The 21,688-nt window shown below is 45.3% G+C and overlaps 1 protein-coding gene across 6 annotated transcripts in view; it reads right to left on the reverse strand.

Moving 5' to 3' along the window:
* The window catches only part of OSBPL9 (oxysterol binding protein like 9), an 875,847-nt gene that overhangs the window by 560,067 nt on the left and 294,092 nt on the right, over nt 1-21,688 (reverse strand). For all 6 annotated transcript variants that reach the window (XM_069232680.1, XM_069232678.1, XM_069232679.1 and 3 more), the window contains one exon: nt 13,235-13,282. In XM_069232680.1, coding sequence (XP_069088781.1) covers nt 13,235-13,282 — 48 coding nt within the window. The remainder of the gene's footprint in view (nt 1-13,234; nt 13,283-21,688) is intronic.

The raw sequence follows: 21,688 nt of genomic DNA on the forward strand, positions 1-21,688 counted from the left end.
TTTGGCTTCTTCCACCCGGAGGCAGCCCTTTTGCACCTTCATCCGGGTTTTAGTGGGCTCCTGCCCCCCCCGGACACTTGCGTGATTCTTGGACTTGGTCCCCTTCCTTTACAGGACCTCAGGTCCAGGAATCCGTCTTCAGTGTTTTGTTGGCAGTTGTTGTCCTTGCAGAATCCCCTATCTCGACTTTACTGGCTTTCTGGGGTAGTAGGGTAAATTTACTCCTACTTTTCAGGGTCTTGGGGTATGGCATCTTGGACACCCTTAGTGTTTTCTGACACTCCCAGTAACCCTCTACAACCTACACTAGGCCTGGGGTCCATTTGTGGTTCGCATTCCACTTTTGGAGTATATGGTTTGTGTTGCCCCTAGGCCTATTACTACCTATTGCATTCTATTGTGATTCTACATTGTTTGCACTACTTTTCTAACTGTTACTTACCTGTTTTTGGTTTGTGTACATATAATTTGTGTATATTACTTACCTCCTAAGGGAGTGTATCCTCTGAGATACTTTTGGCATATTGTCACTAAAATAAAGTACCTTTATTTTTAGTAACTATGAGTATTGTGTTTTTTGTGATATAGTGCTATATCATATAACTGGTATAGTAGGAGCTTTGCATGTCTCCTAGTTCAGCCTAAGCTGCTCTGCTATAGCTACCTCTATCAGCGTAAGCCGCTAGAACACCTCTATTCTACTAATAAGGGATAACTGGACCTGGCACAAGGTGTAAGTACCACAAGGTACCCACTATAAGCCAGGCCAGCCTCCGACCCTTATTAAAAACTGGGTCGGTCGGGGAGGCCTTGTATTTTTTCTCTACCAGTGAAGTGATACTAGCGGGTCTTGGAAACTACTGTCTGCATGCTTCAACATACCTTTCAACATATGTAGGTATTGTGTGGATTTATGTAAGGTGGTACGTGTCTCAAAAAGGAAATCATCCTCAATGGGCTCTTTGTAAAGGGGCACCTGATGGTATGTGGCTGACCTCCCAATGAGTTCTTGAAACAAAGTGGTATCGTTCGGAGGCCAAAGTCTAGCTGGGTTTACGCCTATGTCAGTGTTTATGTGTCCACGTCATACTGAGACCAAGGGTCTGTGTATGGATGTAGGGGGAGATTGATGTCCCCTGTGTCCTGTGTGTAATGAAAAGATTGTGGTGAGCCCTGTGGAGAGATGTCAAGAGGATCACCCTGAGATCGTAGAGAAGAGGGAGTTGGTGGTGGAGTAATTGGTGGTGGAGACATAGGTAGATGTGGGTGGATGTCTGCCAAGTTCTCCTCCATTATGCTCTGCTTGACTGGAGATTTTGGTGGATTAATAGCCGCTTCAAAGGAAAGTTGCCTCTTAGATGGGATAGTACCCATCGCCTTATCCATCACTCTCCCTGTGTGTGGTTGTATATGCAGCTGTGACTCCTTGACATGAAGCCGTTGCTTCATTATGTGAAGAATGGGTTAAGGAGATGTTATCGGCTCTGAGGCTACATGGAGAGTGAATTTTTTTTGGTGTGTAAGCACTCTTTACTTCCGGTGCCGAGGCAGGAAGGCTTGCCAGTGCCGAAACAGTCAGTGCCAAGTGTGACTTGGAAGGTTTTGGTGCCGAGGCTGGTGGTGTTGGGGGTTGGTACCGAGATGGAAGGCTTATGTTTTGGCTTTGGTGCTGAGTCTGAAAGCAGGGCATGCGATGGAGTTTTTCTATGTCTGCCGTGGTCCAAGAGCAGTGGCAGCTTGATTGCCTTTGTTTCCATATTTATGTATGTTTTGGTGGGAGCAGGGGGAGGCTTACTCACTGTTGGTTGACCAGCAGCAGATTCCTGCATCTGGGCATGATGTCGGCATGTGAGTCTGGTTCTTGAATGGAGAAAGCCTCCTCCTCCGTAGCTGAAGCCTCCTGCAATTCCTTCTGCTACTGTCTGACATGGTGTTCTGGATACCAAAGATGTTGGGTGTCTTCTTGAAACCTTGCCGCTGTATCTCTAGGCGACGAGTTCTCCAATCATGCAGTCTTTTTCAACCAGAAAGACCGGCAAGCTTCACAGTCCTCTTCTCGCCTCTCCGGCGATAGACAAAGGTTACAAACCTCATGGAGTTCAGTCCTCGGAAATTTCGAGTGACACTTCGGACATAGATGGAATGGTGTCCATTCCAGAAGGATTTCATTCTTTGAAGTATGAAATGGGGAAATGGCAGCCCAAAGGGCGCAGCTCTGGCGGCTTCAATCAAGACGAGTCGATCAGGGTAGAATTTTCTTTGTTTCGGAACACAAGGTAAAAGAAGTACCGCATTCAATAAAAATACCGACAGATTGGAGGTTTCACGAACTGAAAAAAGGCTTAATAAGGCCCAAAACCTAAGTACATAACCGGACCTGACAGCAGAAGAAAACAATCTGAAGATGGAGTCGATGCCCATGCATTTATTACCTATAAGAGGAGGAGTCACTATACCTGCTGACTCAAAAGACTTTCCGAACAAAAACAACATGCAACCTTCCGAAGTCAAAGCTAGATGGCAAAAGTATGCAAAGCATGGGTCTCTACAGCCACACATGCCTTCAAATATATATATATATATATCCATTTGCATTCGTTATAGTTAAGTCTTGATGCAATATCTTCACCTCTAGGGTAAGGAATTACTTTTTAAATTGTGTTCCATCTCAGATCCTCAAAGTTTTAGACCGGCAGTGCTCCAATTGTTTCACATGTGATTCTATTGCAGCCTTTCATGTGAAGGTGTAGATATTAGAGAGTGCTCCAAACAGGTTTGTTTATATCCTTGACAGACAGTATCCTTCAGCTCATCCTCCTTGTTTACATTGTCAACTGGCACACTATCCTATAACTCAGTCTCCTAAACACATCTTTCTATAGATGTGCTCATGGATTCCTTCAATCTTCTCAGTCCTCAGTATCATTATAGTGTTATACGATATTCGTTTCTCCTCCTAACACATTTCTCACCTGCTTAATGCTACACATGACTAGATTCTATTATTCCAACTTATTCTCAGTTCCTAAGCACTCTTACCCATAATAATGTTTGTGTCTATAACTAAAATGACTTCAGCTATAGCTGAAGACCAAAAAACAAATATTGTGGTCACCCTCATACAAACCAGCATCAATGTCCATTAGGTTTATACGTGGGCTTTGGCAGCCCTCCCTCTCCTTCTGATCTTGCACTGCATAGTGAACCTTGCAGCAGCAGGGTTTACTATCTCACATACTTGTGCCCTATGGAGTATAAGCTAAACATTTCCAAGCATTTTTATTTAGTGCAATTAGGAATATGTATTTTGCATTCTATCTGAAGAATATCAGCAATTACAAATTAATAGAGAATTATGCTCCAGTGGGCACTGAAATCGAAGGCTGTGCTGTTAGGGAACTTCTTCCCCTGTGAGTAGGCATCTGATGGACAGTCCTAACTTGGCACACCTCACACACTTGCTTTCTAGAATATCCTTTCCAATCTGCAGCACCTCGCATTCACTACTTTAGTCTATTAAATTATTTATCATGATCTTGCACTGCTCAAAACAACTTCTGTCTCACAATGGTTCTGCAGAGCTTCAGGATGCCGAGGATATATTATTCTCAAGTAGCAAATCCACAAGGACATCAAGACTTAATGTAAAGGAAAGGAATTAGAATAACCATGCTTCTCCTGAGGCCTATTTTTATTAATATGAACAAAGTCCTGAGAAATTACAAAAAAATGGAAATCTGGGGGCTAGTAAAGCACTGAGAGAAACAAATCAAACACAGCACTGCTAGTGCCAGCTGGGTAGAGCAATAAAGCACATTTAACCACTAAGTTGAACTAAAAAGGCCCAAGGGTGCAGTCAGCCCTCCTAGAGCACGTTTGTATTTCTTTGCAACCTCTGGAGTTAGCGATTTAGGATGCTGTCTGAGCAGATCTGATAGAGATCAGACTTGAGAGTTCTTGTCAAGGCCTGCAGACCAGCAGTGAAGAAGGGACAGCTTGTGACTGTGGAGAGCCACTTGTGATCTGCTGCAGGCCATTCAAAATCCTAATTCACTCTGAAGACAAACGAAAATAAATGACGGCTTGTGACAATGTACATTTGCCATTTCATGATGTTTTTTACTGAGTCTAGAGGGAGAAGCTGGTGACTGAGGTTTTGGCTTTGAGCGTTTGTTTAGATGCATATGGGGACATAAGGTGGTTTGCAGTGAGGAGAGCGAAGTCGCGGTAGGAAACAGAAGTCATAAAGGAAAACAAGAAGCCATTTACATCTGCCTAGACTGACGGTACTATTGTTTTAAAGGTACCCACTTGTGGAAGGGAATCTGTAAATAGATAAGATAGATGTGGTCAAATGGAGGTAAACTGAGAGCTACTTACACTGGCCTGCAGTGGTGTAGCTACATCAGAGGCCGTGGCACCAGGGCACACAGATGTTAGTGCCACAATGAACCTAAATGATAGCTTTTTCTTATGTCAAAACAGGGTGATATGGGGAATATTGCTATGTTAATGCCTCTGAAAGGCTGCCAGTGCTGGAACAGTAAAGCCCTTAATAACGTCAGTTTCCTGCTATGAACCTCCAAAATAAAGATCATAGGGCAACAGAAACATTTTAGTTGTATTATCTTTTCTCTATTGGGACCAGTCTTATAACTTTGAGAGGCTGAAAGGTAGGCCGATGGACAAATCTAAAGTGGCTAGCTAGCTGTCTTTGTGCAAGTGGTCACTAAAAATCGAATTAATGGTAGAGTTTTGTACATTTTTAACCATCCTCGCCTATCCACACTACTAAAGTAGAAATTAAACATTTTCAAGTTATTCTAAAACTTAGTACCAGTCTATTTATAAAACACGCAAATGTAAAATGACAACAAATGCAAACATTCCAGGGAATAACATAACAAGTACTTTGAAAAATGTTCATTAATTTCTTCAACTGCATATGCTACTGACGTGTTGCAGCTTTGCTATGATGAGCCTTTTGCTCCTACTTTCATTAAACCCTGCCTCCAGCTCTGACAAACAGGGAAAGAGTCACTGTCATGACCAGAAATTATTATAAATCTTCTCTCCTTAGGTAAGCACTACATTTTCATTATCAATTTACCTCAAAGGATCACAGTTATGTCCTCTAATCACAGGCCCCTTTCCAACAAAATAGCTTCCTTTATCCTCAAACTTCCATCTTTTCTTCTGGCTCGGCAGCCTGTGAAGCAGGGTTTTTCTGTTCTGGGTCTTCTAGGTTTGGAGTCTTCTCACATACCTTGCTCTCCCTACCATGGGTTTATCGAGGGATTGTTTCCTCTGTGAAAATGTATGCTTACTGTTTTCTCCTGCAGGTTCACTGGGAGCCCGTGTCAGTGCATAGGTGTGGCAGTCATCCTCAACAGGCTCGCATGCCACCCATGCTCCTTGGCGGTGTGGTCCTCGTGATATGACCACTCCCCCTTTCCCCTAACTTCCCCCCATCCAAGCAAGATTCAATTTCTAACCCCCTGACACAAGGAATTAGCCAATGACCAATATGGATAAGCAATCCAATTGTAATGCAATCCATACACAACCCACTGAGCAATACTGTGCAGGAAGTGTTTACTGCTAACAATCAGTCCGACAAGATGAGTTCAGGGGAATAGTGGAACTCTAAGCACTCTTTCATAAGTAAATGACACACTCAAAATAGCACTTAGAAACAGGCATGTCTTTTAAAACGCTGTTATTAAAATCTTAGTCTAGTGCATAAAATATAAATGATGGTCGCGAAAAATGCAAAAATTAATGCAGAGAAACATGTCATGATCAGCTAAAACAGCAGAAACCTCTCTAATATAGTGACTGAGTTCTTATCATCCTAACAACTGTGGGCTTTCTCTAAAAGCTTTGCTAAATTTTAGCTATAGCAGTAAATAGCAAACCCGAACTCGAGTTTCTGGATGGATCGCATTGTGTTTTCATTATGAATCGGAACTGTAAAGTAAAAAGCGACAGGCTGAAGGCCACTTCTTCTTGCTGTCCCTGATGTCTCCTCCAACAGGCTGTTATCGCTGCAAAAGGTGTGACGTCTGATTTTTTTTCACTAGTGTGAAGTCCCTCTCCAACAATGATTCGACAGCTGAGTTTGCATAGCATCTGATCACCAATACTGATAGAGATAGCCAGCATTATAAACAAAAACATGCCATCTTAGACAGTAAGAGGACATGGACAAGAAGCAAACATTTCTATGAATGTCCTGAAAAGTTCACACTTTCTAAGAAAGAGAAAGAAGAATGTGAGAACAGGTGCAGAATAAAAATAGTAGAGTCTAGTTGAATCAAATTATGGAAATAGAAAAACTGAAATGGGAACTGTCACAATGTTCACAACACTGACTACTACAGGGCAACCAGGAGCTTCTATGCAAGCTGGTTTACCTGCGTGTAAGCCCAAGCAATTTGGGGACACTGGGTGGTCACAACAGGAAGTGATCTGTTCCTTTCATACTGCTTCTCCGTTGAGTGCACTTCGGGTGGTTCGTCACACTGCTCACATGCTAGTCATCCAGAGGACCTTCTTTCTGTCCAGGGAGATAAGCTGTCTTGGCTCATCATACACTCAAGTGTCTTTTTGAGTGTCTGACCTCAAACCTTCAGGGCGTATTGGTGCCTTAATTAATCACCTGCTAGCCAGCAACCTACCCTGGTTCGGGAGCAACAATAGGGGCATATAAATTCCCTAGGATGTATCCTGGCCCATCATCCTACTCTGAGCCCCGTGGTAGAGTTACAAGAAGAAAACCTCTATGCGAAGGGGGTTAGAGGACGTCTAACCCAGTGAGGACATCTCACGCATTATCAATTCCTCGATCAGGAAGGTGATCTCCGAGGCCCTGCAAACTTTTGAAGAGAACTGCTGCACTTGGCTGTCTGTCATGATGAACCTCTCCATTGGGGCAAAGTACCACCCAGGGTCCCAGAAATCCATGAAACCAAAGGTTCAGATGGTGGGCACGACCACCAGGAGATAAGGCGAATCAAAAAAGGGATGTCACTCACATGCAACCTCCTGACTCAGTGCTTCCGAATGTTGAACATCACAGACCCTAAGAAGTATTTTGATAAGTCTGGAATCACATGTCAAAACAAGTTTCTAGATATTACTAGCCATCTAAAGATAATATTAGATATTGGAGAGAAGTGCAAAGCTTCAAAGAGCCTCATCTCACCAAACATTCTGTACCAGCAAAGAAAAAATGTGGGCATATAACTAGGTTTGGGGTCCAACAGGTCGAATGCTTTTTTGGCAATGAAAGCTGCACCATGTCCACGGAGTACAGACAATCCTGGCTTATCAAGGAAGATCTGAAGCTCAGAAGCAAGCCATTTCAGAGAGCAGCTCGATCACTGAGGGATGTTAGTTTGGTAAGCGATTCCTCAAAAGAACTGAGCAAGCTCCCTTCATCCTTTGCCTCTTTGAACAAGGCCCAGTGCTCTATTAATAAAGCCTTCAGCACCAAGGTTTTCATCAAGGTCGGTTGTGGAAGGGAACACTCAACAGGCTCCCAAACGTCTTGTCTCTTCAAGTGTACCCTGCAGCTTCAGAATCAGTCCAAGTTTGGGGATTCATCTGTACAAGGGGGGTGGGATGAAGCCGAGAAGTAACAAAGTTTCAATTGTATTAAAGGACACCGAGGTGAGGATTATCCTGTCCTGCTTCTGCGCTTGCTGTGATCCTACCTGGTTAAGTGATTTCATGAGATAGAAGTGATCCTGGTTTTTCAAAGTCCTTATCATGGCTGTTTTTATTTGTGCTTATAAAGACTTTGAATTGCCATCTGTGGCATCAGATTGGCTACTATTGCAAAATTATTATTACTTGTACTTTATTTCCTTTGGATTTGATCAGTATTGCAGGAGCGAATCAGAAATAGGAGTAATTTGATCTCTGGGATTGTGTACTGCCATACCTTTCTGGAAGAGGGAGCACTGAGGATACAGGAAGCTCATATGTTGGAAGGGGATCAGTAATTGATAGAAATACTTGTTGACCTCTTCTGAGTTATATGCTGATAGGAATATAGTCCTTCCCTTTATTCGAAAAAAACAAAACATTTTGAGCTTGATAAGGCTGTTAACAGAACTAAACCTTTCTCTTATGAAAGCTAGAAAATGTTTCATTCTGGACCGTCACAAAAACACTGACCAAAGATAAAGGCTAGATTATTTGTAGTTAAGGGAAGGCGAAACATTTTGTAGTTAGGAGTTTGAATCCCTATACTATAGATAAAAGTATGCTTAAAAATTACATCAAATCTAAAGAGGGGACGCTATACGAAATACACTTTTGCCACAAAGGCATCATCAAACCAGTAGAAAAAAAGAGCAATATATTGAAAAATCAAAGAAAGCAAATGCAGCTACTCAAGCTTACCTTAAAGGTAAAATGTCGCTTGAAGGCAAAAGTGGCAAATAACGAGTCTTTAAATCCCGCCAGAATCATCTAATTATACAGTAAACATATGGCATCTTACGAAACAATGCTTAGTAACCAGTAAAGATGTGAGCTGTTATTGGAAAAAGACCGCATTCCTAGGAGGCACGAGAAGGGTGGATAGAGACAAGGCCAGCAAAAGAGCGTCTAAAGAATAATTGTTCTATAAATAGTCCGAGTACAGGTGTTCTTTCCTCTTGCGATGTATATACAGACACTATTAAAACACACATCTACCGAAATAAAGAACTCTGTAAAGTCTGGCCATCAACTGTATTTTCAAAATAGCCCTCACTTTGAAAGATGACTAAACACGATTTTTTTCTAAAGTCTAAAAGACTCATTACGTTATAATTTGCATACATTAATAAAAGCAGGAGCAAATTAATTATTTTCCTTAGCAGAATTAACGCTCAACATTCTATTTTTCTCACTTAATGCTGTAATAAGATAGTTTACTCAAATACAGAAAATATAAAAGCAAGTTATTAATTATGGATGCATTCAATCTTTCAATATTTACCTACAGCGTGAGAAACTTTCTCAAAACTTTATTTGAAACAACTCTTAACGATCTAATATTTGACAGCCCTTCACACTGCTATCCACATCATTATCTGATGTCATCGTTTTTCTTCCTCTCCACTATCTTTCACCCATTCCATCTTACAAACCAGCCAGATCAGTCCATCTATTCTGATTACATACAGTCGAGTATAAAGGTTATTTTTATTCTAGGCTATTAAGACTGTTCCATTTAGGAGCCTTAGCTTTGGACCACTAGTTCCGACCGTCTATAATACACCAGCCTTCCAAAGGCTTCCCATTTTGAGTTAGCCAATTGGGTGTCTCTTTGCTTCTAGGCCATGGATAGCCTACTTCTGGAAATTAGAATGTCAAGGGCAGGAAAACAGGCAGCATTTTTTTCTTGCCGGTATCAGGCCCAGGGTACAATCAAGAGACCTCACCACCAAGGTCAGTTATTTATTGTAACACGATAAAAACTCTCCCAGGAGGCAAGCACTTGCATATTATAAAAATAATGCAGATGATTTTGACATGCATCTCAGACATCACTCTCGTGACAATAATCGTGTGCAACACCAGGTATTTTAATTGCAAGAACTTATTGCTGTAGATCTATCCTCCTTGTCAGGTGCATATTTTACTCCACCCTGTTAATTCTGAGAACTCGTGCTCCTTCAAATTCCATCTTAATCTACGAAGGGTCACTGGTTATGATTGACCAATTGTCCCATAGATACATCTGAATTGAAGAACTGTCAGTTCTGTTACAAATTCAGTTCTAACTTCCACAAAGTATAGTATATTTGTACAGTATGTATTGTAGAATATGAGGAGTGGGCACTGAATGGGCCTTGATGATGGACTCTCCTAGTAACTTTAGAATCTCACCGTTACTCATTAACTGTTAAGATGAAGATGGAATCTGGCTTTCCGGTACTTCTCTAGTTCCAGTTTCTCTGGCTGGGAAATAACGAATGGATACTCCATGTGAGCCTGGACGTATAATACCGTAACCCTAAGCATGACACAGAAACCTTCGCTTTCTGAGAGCCAGGACGTATAATACCATAACCCCAGGCCCGAGACGTAAACCTTCCCCTTCTGAGATCCTGGATGTATAATACCATAACCCCAGGCCCGAGACGGAAACCTTCCCCTTCTGAGAGCCAGGACGTATAATACTATAGCCCCAGGCCTGAGAGAGAAACCTTCCCCTTCTGAGATCCTGGATGTATAATACTATAGCCCCAGGGCCGAGACGGAAACCTTCGCTTTCTGAGAGCCTGGACGTATAATACTATAGCCCCAGGGCCGAGACGGAAACCTTCGCTTTCTGAGAGCCTGGACGTATAATACTATAGCCCCAGGGCCGAGACGGAAACCTTCGCTTTCTGAGAGCCTGGACGTATAATACTATAGCCCCAGGCCTGAGAGAGAAACCTTCCCCTTCTGAGATCCTGGATGTATAATACTATAGCCCCAGGGCCGAGACGGAAACCTTCGCTTTCTGAGAGCCTGGACGTATAATACTATAGCCCCAGGGCCGAGACGGAAACCTTCGCTTTCTGAGAGCCTGGACGTATAATACTATAGCCCCAGGGCCGAGACGGAAACCTTCGCTTTCTGAGAGCCTGGACGTATAATACTATAGCCCCAGGGCCGAGACGGAAACCTTCGCTTTCTGAGAGCCTGGACGTATAATACTATAGCCCCAGGGCCGAGATGGAAACATTCGCTTTCTGAGAGCCTGGACGTATAATACTATAGCCCCAGGGCCGAGACGGAAACATTCGCTTTCTGAGAGCCTGGACGTATAATACTATAGCCCCAGGGCCGAGATGGAAACCTTTGCTTTCTGTGAGCCAGAACGTATAATACTATAGCCCCAGGCCTGAGAGAGAAACCTTCCCCTCCTGAGATTCTGGACAAATACCATAACCACAGGCATGAACCAGAAACGTATGCCTTCTGAGAGTCTGGACATATAATATAATAACCCCAGGCCTGAGACAGAAATCTTCACCCTTAGATCAGTGTTAAAGGCGGCATTTGGCTTAACAGTGATTCAAATGATGAAAAACCAAAGGCTGGCTGATTTAAGGATTTTCCTTTTACTGTGTGGTTTTGTCCGAATTAGGAAGGGATGCTAAACTTCCAGACATTTATTATAAAGTGTAATTTTGAACATACTGTTTCTAATAGTTGCTGTAAATAGTTTTTTATGCCCTTGGCTCACTAACGAACGTCAGTATAATGATGATAGAGTGATACATTCTACTTAAAATGATTACAACTATACAAAAATCAACAGCATTTGAGGTCTCCCTCCCCATCTCACTAAGTGTAACTGTGCAAGGAAGAAATCAAAATTACTATGGTGATTTAAAGCTAGTTTGCACGGATTATGACTTTAGTTTAATGAAATTTTCCTCTTAGCATATGCTAAACTGTTGTGTGTGGCTGTCCGCCGTCATCCAGCTTTCTCTCTCATCTCTCCCCCTCCCCATGTCCATTTGTAGCTGGGATTTATGTTCTTAAGCACTCGAGAAAGCAGAATCCGACTTCAAAACTGCAGTTCAGGTAGATTGATGCTTAGGAGATCCCTCCTCACCAGAATCAGTCAAATTTCCTTAGTGTTGGCAAACTAGATGTACCACAGCGGCAACCAAGAGACTTTTAGGTTAAATAAAACTGAATGGGAATCCACTATTAAATCAACACTTTTTCCATGAATCCCTGTGCTTGACAGTAAGCCGGTATTAGTCCCAATTAGAGCTCTGAATACTGAATGCTCTGCTCAACCAATTAGCATTGAGTGGCCACACGTACATTAAAGTTACTGATGAAATCTGTGATAAATCAGCAACAGAAGCGACGAGACACAGAATACAGAAAGCAAGTCTTGCCTTTGGGACCTACTGGCTTTGCCAAAGGTTTTAGTCATGCTGTGCAGCATCCCAGATGCTGGGCAGCACAACTAAAAATAGAAGGATAAAAGGGTTTGACTGCTGCCTGCGTCATTTTGTAGGCACAGGAACGAGACTACAATAACTGCACTTGTTCCTTCTTAATTACCAATTCGACTTGGATCAGTAACTGAAAAGAAGAACAAAAAACATGAAAAACCCACCCAAACCGTATATTTTATTTTTACCTTTTAAAAGCGGTGGGGGTGCGGAAGCTATACGGACAGAGGAAATACGGAGAGGGCGAAAGGTAGGTGAAGTAAAACGGGGGTTGGGAAACTACAACACTGTGGGTGCAAGAAGTGGAAGCAACCAGGGCAAGAGAGGAGAGCGCAGGTGGGAGTAAGGAATAGTGAGAAGCACACAGGCGAGCACAAAAGGGAGTTGGCAGGGAGAAGCCCACGGGTGACAGAGAGCAAGGGAAACAGCTCAAAACCACATACACTCTCACTGAATGCCGGACACAAAAGAAAAACGTAGTGCTTTAAAAGTAAGCAGTGGAATCAGAGATGCCAGCCATCAAAACAGATGCTAAGGAGGCAATTCTTAATGGGAGTGACAAACACTAGATTGGCAAGCTGGAGCATGAAACGATGCAGCTAAATGCGCGCGATATGAAAGACATCCAATGGCAAGCAATGGGTGGTCTCCAAGCCCGTGTGTTCTTTGTAAACCACAATTTGTCTCGCACGCGCTGTCTAATACGGTCAATCTAAAAAGTGCACTGCTAAGCAATGCACCCCCAGACAATTCAAGCACACCGCCCTCGGCACTCAAGCACACAGCAAAATGCTCCCCTCAGAGGTTCAGCACTCCCCCACAGTGTTGCGTGCTATATGTCGAAAATGCTGGCTGAACCCCAGATACACAAAAAAGCTTGGGGATTTACACATAAGGTGTGTTTTATTTGCATTATTCATATTGTGCCCTCATGTCGAGAGCGAGTGCTGCTGAGATGCACTGAATTGCCCCAGTAACTGGACCCTCGTTTCTGATGTTTGTGCACCTTCTACATGCAGGAGGCTGACATCTGTGTTTGAGGTGGGAAGCATCCCTTCGTGATTATGAGTGTCTGTAACCATCAGCAGCACCTGTCCCTACAATACTAGTGTTGTCGCTAAGAGCTCAGGCTTATCCCCTACCCGAAAAATAACTTCGATTTTTTAAAACTAATTTTATGTGGCTTCATATTTCGCTAACTCTCAATCTGCACATGCACGGATCGAGGCTGGAGACAAATAACACAAAATGAACAATAAAGCACTCACCTTTCTCTGTTCTTCATCTTTGCAGCTCTGAAGTTTGTCATCAAATAGCTAATGCAAAGAATAAAAAGTTACAGTTTCGTATTTCTTGTACTGCAATAACAACTATTCAAATGTTTGTACTGCACATTTGTGTTGCACCACTAATGTAGCTACAACGGACGAGCGTTGACATACATCAAAATGTAAAAACACATTTCACTGTTCGTGTTAACATTAATTATAAAAAACAACACGCGTTGACACCTCCCATCAGCACAAAGTGTTGTGTAAGAGAGTGAGTGCACATCGAGTTCCCTGCAACACCCAGGCCATCCTTAGAAGCCACGGTCCCTTTATTAATTCTGCTCGCCCATTTGTAAGGGCCAACCTCCTCCTCAGTCACCATACAGGGATCGCTTCTGAAATAAGTAATTCCTTTAATCACTCTCTTCCATTTCCTTACCGCGGTCATACCACCTTACGCACACATGATTTGGCTGTGTCGAAGTTGACATTACCAGCCCGTGAGCCCCGAAGGGTAGGAGACCTCGCAGTCTATTCAGCTATGCATGAATTAATTATACATTTGAAGCCCTTGGACTGGGCAGGGGATGGGGGCCTGAGGGACTCTTCCTCTTTAGTCAGTAATGGGGTTCGTCTTCGCCAAGAGGAATGTTGCACAGTATTGGCGATCACCAGTAGTGCCCATTCTCCACCCCAAAAGACAGCTAGCTGAGAGGTTTGTCACTCTGCTACTACTTGGAGGAACCGGTGTATGAAGCCAAGGGATGCCCTGAAAAACACAGCAAAATATAGGAACCTTGGTAGGATCATATCCACATCGGTAAACCCTGAAAACTGCTGATTATTTTGTTTATTTACAGTATTTTACTAGGCAACAAGCATAGTATATCTTATCTTTCCTGACTTACTGCCGTGTACACAAATGAAGTGCAACAACTTCTGTTGATTTGTCAGATTAAATAACAAAATAAAGATTATTAAAAAATGCACTTAGACTGTACACAGAGTTTACCAATGCCTAAATCTCATTAGCACTATGACGAATGGCAATAGTTGATGAGCCGGCCACCATAGGATAATGCTGAGTCACCCTGCCTTATTGAGAGGGGACACTTCTTCGTGATGGGCAAGAATTCCCCCCAGTAAAAACTAAGAATAGCAGCAACAAGCCAAAAACCTTGGCATGTGGTTGAAAACTATAAAGAAAACTACCAAAATGGCACAAATGTCACAAAGTCAGGCTCAAACACACTGAGATTGGTTTTCAGTTGGTTTAAGAGAGATAACACTATGTATTCGGATAATACAAACATGCATAAACCAAGAATAACACTGAATGATTGCATGCTAGGAGGAGCATCCCATCCAGGTAAAGAGGAGGAAGTGTATCTTTTGGGGTACCCTTCTTCTTTTATGGTAGTTTTACGCAATAATGTCATATAAACAAGTACGTTTTAAGAACCGAGGGCCAGATGTGTAATTTCTCTGGACAGCAATTACCTAATTGCGATTTTCTGCGAATCACAATAAGGTAATCGTTTTTTTGAATGTATGGAACTCCAGGAGTTTCATTTAGCGATTCCCAATGGCTCGCAAATCGACCTACCTCATTAATATTCATGAGGTAGGTCGCAACCCATTGTGAATGGCTACAATCAAAGGGATGGTGGCCTGCTGGGCTCAGCAGACCACCATGTCTGTGATTGCTTTTAAATGAAGCTATTTTTTTTGCATCCCATTTTCCTTAAGGGAAAACGGGAGGCGTTTAAAAATGAAAAGGTTTTTTTTCAAGCTTTTTAAGAGTAGGCAGTGGTTCGTGCGACCATTGCCTACACTTAGAAAATGTGTTTGCATGCATTCACAAAGAAGACGGGGTCCATTGGGGACCCCTTCCCATTTGCAAATGGGTTAGCACCTACTTTAAGTATGTGCTAAAATGCGAATGTTTTGTGACTGCATGTCAGTCACAAAACATTCCTACATACGCTGCGATTCGATATTTGGAAGGGATGTCCTTGACACGCCCCTTCCTAATACCGAATCGGTATGTAGTCGCAATTCCGAATTGCGATTTGGTAACAAGTTACCAAATCGCAACTTGGGATTCATACATCCCAAAATTCATTTTTTCAAGAGCAAACGGCCGGATCGAGCAGTTTGCGACTGCAAAAATGTATGATACATCTAGCCCCAAATGCTGTGCAAACAATGAGGACACCTAAAAAATAGTCGAGTCACCGGTATCTCAGAAAATCTTTCCCACTTTGGGAATAACACCAGATGGCAGGAAGGCATGCAGCTCCTATTTACATAACCCAACAAGCGTATCCCCAAGTGATTACATCTGACACTATGCTTTTCTTCATCAATGGATTAAAACCACACCTCAGGTTTGGAAGCGAGTCAGTTACTACATGTGAGGTCTCTCTGTGGGAATGATCTTCTCAATTCTCAAGTATGACAAACGACGAACCTGGAACTTATCTTCCACTTTCATAACTTCCACTTTCAGCAACATCACCAACCTAGTCAGTGAACTGCTCTGCCTCCTCGTAGCTCCACCGGCAAGTAGAGCCCTTTGTTCCTCTGACCTCTGTCAGGAGTTTGAGGCCCTCCTCCACCCGCATGTTTCTGCCTGCACCTTATCCCTGGTGTCTAGTGGGAGAGCTCTGCTTTTCTACTATGCTGTCCTCTGCCTCTCTTCTCCTTTTTGCCTCTTTTCCTCTTTTGCCTCTGTTTCACTCTGTGTGCTTTTGCTTCTGTGATCTGTCCTTTTTGTGTGCCTTTTGTCTTTTGTTTTCTGCATTTCACTCTCTCTTCCCCTTTTCTTTCTCCTCTCATTCCGCTCTCTCTCTCTCCCCCCCTTTCTCTCCCTTGCGTCCCCGCCTCCCTCCTCTCTCTCGAGCTGTATCGCCGCCGCTGATGCCCCTGAGGCCCGCCCACTTTTTTTCATGCTGTTTTGCGCCCCGCTCCACCTCCCATCTGTCCTCTCCTCCCCACCTCCCTACTTAATGGTGGCAGCGCGTAGCGGGCATGCCGCTGGCGCACCTAAGGCAAGCCCGTCTGCGCCAGTCCGCACTGGAACCCCTGGTTCTCACTCCCCCCTACCACCGCAACGCACAACACCGCTACAATGCCATCACCCTCCACGCACTCAACGTCGGCCGCTCATCCACCTGCCACCAGGCCACCCCAAGGCTCACCCGCGGACCCTTCTCCTGCCAGAGATGCACCTTCACCAGCCTCCATGCCAGCGACCCGCACGCCAGGGTAGGACGCAACCATCTCAGATGCATCTTCCTCAACACCTGCTCGGTCCACAAACACGCCATCGAACTCTGTAACATACTAGACTCAGCCTCCCCAGACGTCACCTTCCTGACCGAGACCTGGATGAACCCCTCCTCAGCGCCTGACAGCGCCATAGCCATCCCCGACGGCTACAAGATCACCCGTAGGGACCGCACCAACAGACCAGGATGAGGCATCGCCATCGTCCACAGGAATACCCTCAGGATCACGACCACCAACGCAGACACCCTCAGTGCTGCTGAAAACCTACACCAATCCAAACACCACCCTCAAAGGCACCCTCGTCTACAGACCCCAACAGCATTTCAGCGACTCCATCACCGACATCGTCCGCACGCACGCCCTCGTATCCACAGACTACATACTCCTTGGGGACCTGAACTTCCACCTCGAGAACACCAACGACAACAGCTCCACCACCTTGCTCGACAACCTCGGACTCAAGCAGCTCGTCACGACACCCACCCACTCCGCAGGACACACGCTCGACCCCATCTTCTCCGCCAGCAAACACGTCTCTTTCAGCCACACCACCGAACTCCAATGGATCGACCACTGCTGCATCCACATCACCTTTGAGAAACCCACAATGCACAACCAACCGCAGCTGGGACAAGGTCACCAAAGACCAGCTGATCACCATCCTCTCTCGGAACCCACCAATCGGCACAGCCGCCCGCAACCTCAGGCAATGGATTGACGACTGTGCCAACACTCTCGCCCGATCAAGAAACCTTCAAACAGACGCAACGACAGAAAGGTCATCTGGTTTACCGCCAACCTCCAAGAATCCAAGCAATCATGCCGAACACTCGACAAGAAGTGGCGCCAAGAACAGACACCGTACAACCACACAGCCCTCAAGAATGCCATTGCAGACACCACCAACTCATCCAAACCGCCAAAAGAACCTCCACAAAGAATGCATCGACAACAACGCACACAACTTTAAGGAGCACTTAAGCATAGCGAAAGAACTCTTCAACCCTGGCTCCAATACCAACGACATCCTACCATCGCAAGACCTCTGCAACTCCCTAGCCACTTTCTTCTACCGCAAGATCGCAAACATCCAGGACAGCTTCCATACCCAGACCCCAGTCAACCACCGACACCACAGACTCACCGCCCCCCAGCCACACAAACCTTCTGCTCTCCTGGACCCAGGTCAACAATGACAACACCATCAAAATCATGAACACCATCCACCCCGGCTCACCATCCGACCCCTGCCCTCACCACATCTTCAACGAAGCGAGCTCCGTCATCGCACGCCAACTCCGTAAGATCATCAACAGCTTCTTCGAGACCGCCACCTTACTGGAGAGCTGAAAACACGCCGAGATCAACGCCCTCCTCGAGGAACCCAAGGTGGACCCAAAGGACCTCAAGAACTTGCGGCCCATCTCCCTGTTCCTTTTCCCAGCAAAAGTAATCGAGAAGATTGTCAATTGACAACTGACCCACTTCCTCCAGGAGAACAACACTCTGGACTCGTCCCAATCCGGATTCCGCAGCAACCACAGCACCGAAACAGCCCTCATCGCTGCCAACGACGACATCAGGACCCTACTTGACAATGGTGAAATCGCGGCCTCCATCCTCCTGGACCTCTCGGCTGCCTTCAACACTGTCTGCCACCACTCCCTACGCACACACCTCAATGACGCAGGGATCCGAGACAGAGCCCTGGATTGGATCACCTCCTTCCTCACCAGCAGAACCCAGAGAATCAGCATCCCTCCATTCTGCTGTGAAGCCTCCAAGATCATCTGCGGCGTACCCAAAGGGTCATCCCTCAGCCCGACCCTGTAGGAAGCTGGCTCTGTATATACTGTATCAAAGTGAGATATAGTGTGCACAGAGTCCAGGGGTTCCCCAAGAAGCTTGACAGAGGCAATAATAGATAATACTAATGCTCTATCTGTGGTAGTGTGGTCGAGCAGTTAAGCTTATCAGAGGGTAGTGTTAAGCATTTGTTGTACACACACAAGCAATAACTGAAAACACACACTCAATGACTCAACTCGGGGGCCAATAGGTTTTTATATAGAAAAATATTCTTTTGTTCATTTATTTCTAGAACCACAAGATTAATTTAGCAGTTAAGTACATCAAATGAAAGATACTTCACATAGTAATACTTAGGACTTTGAATAGATTCAATATCGTACAGAGTGTTTTTTAAAATGGCATAAAGCTATTTTGAAAGTGGACACTACAATTTTCAACAGTTCCTGGGGGAGGTAAGTAAAGTACAGTTTCTGAGGTAAGTACCACACTAACGGATTCAGTCCACGGGGCATAGGCAGCTCACCGTTGGCGGTTTAAGGCAACCCCAAGCACCCAGCACCAGCAACACACGGCTGGTCAGGTGCAGAGGTCAAACAGGAGCCAAAATAACGTGGGCGCCTATGGAGACAGGGGCTACTCCAACAACGCGGGTACTTACCTGCAAGGAGATTGGAACCGGAGGGCAGACCGGGGGGTTTGGAGGAGTATTGGAGGGGCCCCAAGTAGGCACAGAAACCACACCCTCAAGGGCACGGGGGCAGCCGGTTGCAATGAGCCAACAGGGTGTTGGGTTCTCAACAGAACTCTACGGAGGGATCCAGGGGTCACTTGGGCACTGCAGGCAGGGCACAGGGGGGCCTCTCAGGCAAGCCACAGACTGGGCAAGGGTGAGGGCCACCTGCTGGTCGTTGCTACACTGGTGGTCAGTTTCTCATTGGCCTAGGGGCTGCGGGTGCAGTGCTCCTCCAGGCGTCGGATATCTTTGTCCCAGGCAGTCGGGGTCAGAAGGGTCCTCGGGATTCCCTCTGCAGGTGGTGTCGTGGGGGTGCAGGGAGGTCAGCCTGGGGTGGATAAGACGTCGGAGTCGCCTGGGGTCCTCTCTGGATAGTCAGTTTCTATGGTCACGGGCCGGGGGCGTCGGGTACAGAGTAGTTGGACTCACGCTTCTGGAGTGAGGTGAGAGTCCCTTTAAAGTTGGTTGCTTGTCTTTTCTCTGGACAGGTCCGCTGTCCACTGGAGTTTCTTGGTCCTCAGTGAAGCAGCCAGTCCCCTGGGGGCTTTTCAGGAGTTGCTGGTCCTGCAGGATGGGTTGCTTCTTTTCTTGCATGTAAGGAAATGCCTCCTTGGCATGGTTACCCCCAAAGTTTTCCCTTTGTTGATGCTAAGTTTTGATTGAAAGTGTGCAGGGACCCTGCTAACCAGGCCACAGCACCAGTGTTCTTTCCCTAAACTGTGCCTTTGTTTCCACAACTGGCACAGCCCTGGCACTCAGATAAGTCCCTTGTAACTGGTACCCCTCGTACCAAGGGCCCTGATGCCAGGGAAGGTCTCTAAGGGCTGCTGCATGTCTTATGCCACCATGGAGACCCCTCACTCAGCACATACACACTGCCTCACAGCTTGTGTGTGCTGGTGGGGAGAAAATGACTAGGTCAACATGGCACTCCCCTCAGAGTGCCATGCTAACCTCACACTGCCTGTGGCATAGGTAAGTCACCCCTCTAGCAGGCCTTACAGCCATAAGGCAGGGTGCACTATACCAGAGGTGAGGGCATATGCACTTGAGCACTATGCCCCTACAGTGTCTAAGCAAAACCTTAGACATTGTAAGTGCAGGGTTGCCATAAGAGGATACGGTCTGGGAGTTTGTCAAACACGAACTCCATAGTTCCATAATGGCTACCCTGAAACCTGGGAAGTTTGGTATCAAACTTCTCAGGACAATAAATGCACAATGATGCCAGTGTTCAATTTATTGTAACATGCACCCAGAGGGCATCTTAGAGATGCCCCCTGAATACCAATCCGACTACTAGTGTAGGCTGACCAGTTCCTGCCAGCCTGCCACAAACCAGACAAGTTTCTGGCCACATTGGGGAGAGTGCCTTTGTCACTCTGTGGCCAGGAACAAAGTCTGTACTGGGTGGAGGTGCTTCTCACCTCCCCCTGCAGGAACGGTAGCATCTGGGGTGAGCCTCAAAGGCCTTGTTACAGCGCCACAGGGCATCCCAGCTAGTGGAGATGCCCACCCCTCCGTCCACTGCCCCCACTTTTGGCGGCAAGGCTGGAGGAGATAATGAGGAAAACATGGAGGAGTCACCCACCAGTCAGGACAGCCCCGAAGGTGTCCTGAGCTGAGGTGACTCTTGCCTTTAGAAATCCTCCATCTTATGTTTGGAGGATTCCCCCAATAGGAATAGGGATGTGCCCCCCTCCCCTAATGGAAGAGGCACAAGGAGGGTGTAGCCACCCTCATGGACAGTAGCCATTGGCTACTGCCCCCCAGACCTAAACACACCCCTAAATTTTGTATTTAGGGGCACCCCAGAACCCAGGAAATCAGATTCCTGCAACCTGAACTACAAAGAAGGACTGCTGACCTACAAGCCTGCAGAGACGACAGACGACAACAGCTGCTTTGGCCCCAGCCCTACCAGCCTGTCTCCAGAGCCGAAACCCTGCAACCAGCGACGCATCCAACAGGGACCAGCGACCTCTGAAGCCTCAGAGGACTGCCCTGACCCCCAGGACCAAGAAACTCCTGTGAGCAGCGGGGTGAAATTTGAGAGTAAAGTGGCGCTCCTATTTCCCTATCTATGTATATATTACAACAAAATTCTATTTTGCACGGTGCCCAGAACAAAGGTTTCACCCCCCAATAGCCTTACTTGATAACAAATTTGTTACCTAAAACATGTACATCAGGTAATGGCACACGTGAATATTTTATGATATTCAATTATAGTAAAGTATAATGGGTACAATATCTGTAATACAATCCCAAGGCTAATCCTTAGGAATATAGAATCACAGTCCAATCAAAGTGTCCGATCCAAAATATATATAGATTCCTTTTCTCCCTATCAGTCTCTAATTAAACCATCAAGTCTACCAGTTAATACAGGTCTTCAATAACAGTCTTTATTCAAGAGATCATCCAATAGATCACTTAATTATCCAAGTAGGTCACAGGTCAATCATCCCATGGATTGCGTAATTATCCAGATAGGTCACAGGTCAACACGTGTTTCATCCGGGATGTACCCCTTGATTCCCTTGATTTCCTCAGGACCTCCTTGTAACCTTCCTTTATTCAGCTCTCAAGTATCCCATTCTGTATATGTG

This window comes from Pleurodeles waltl, chromosome 4_2 (assembly GCF_031143425.1).
Source record: "Pleurodeles waltl isolate 20211129_DDA chromosome 4_2, aPleWal1.hap1.20221129, whole genome shotgun sequence".
In the NCBI taxonomy this organism is placed as follows: domain Eukaryota; kingdom Metazoa; phylum Chordata; class Amphibia; order Caudata; family Salamandridae; genus Pleurodeles; species Pleurodeles waltl.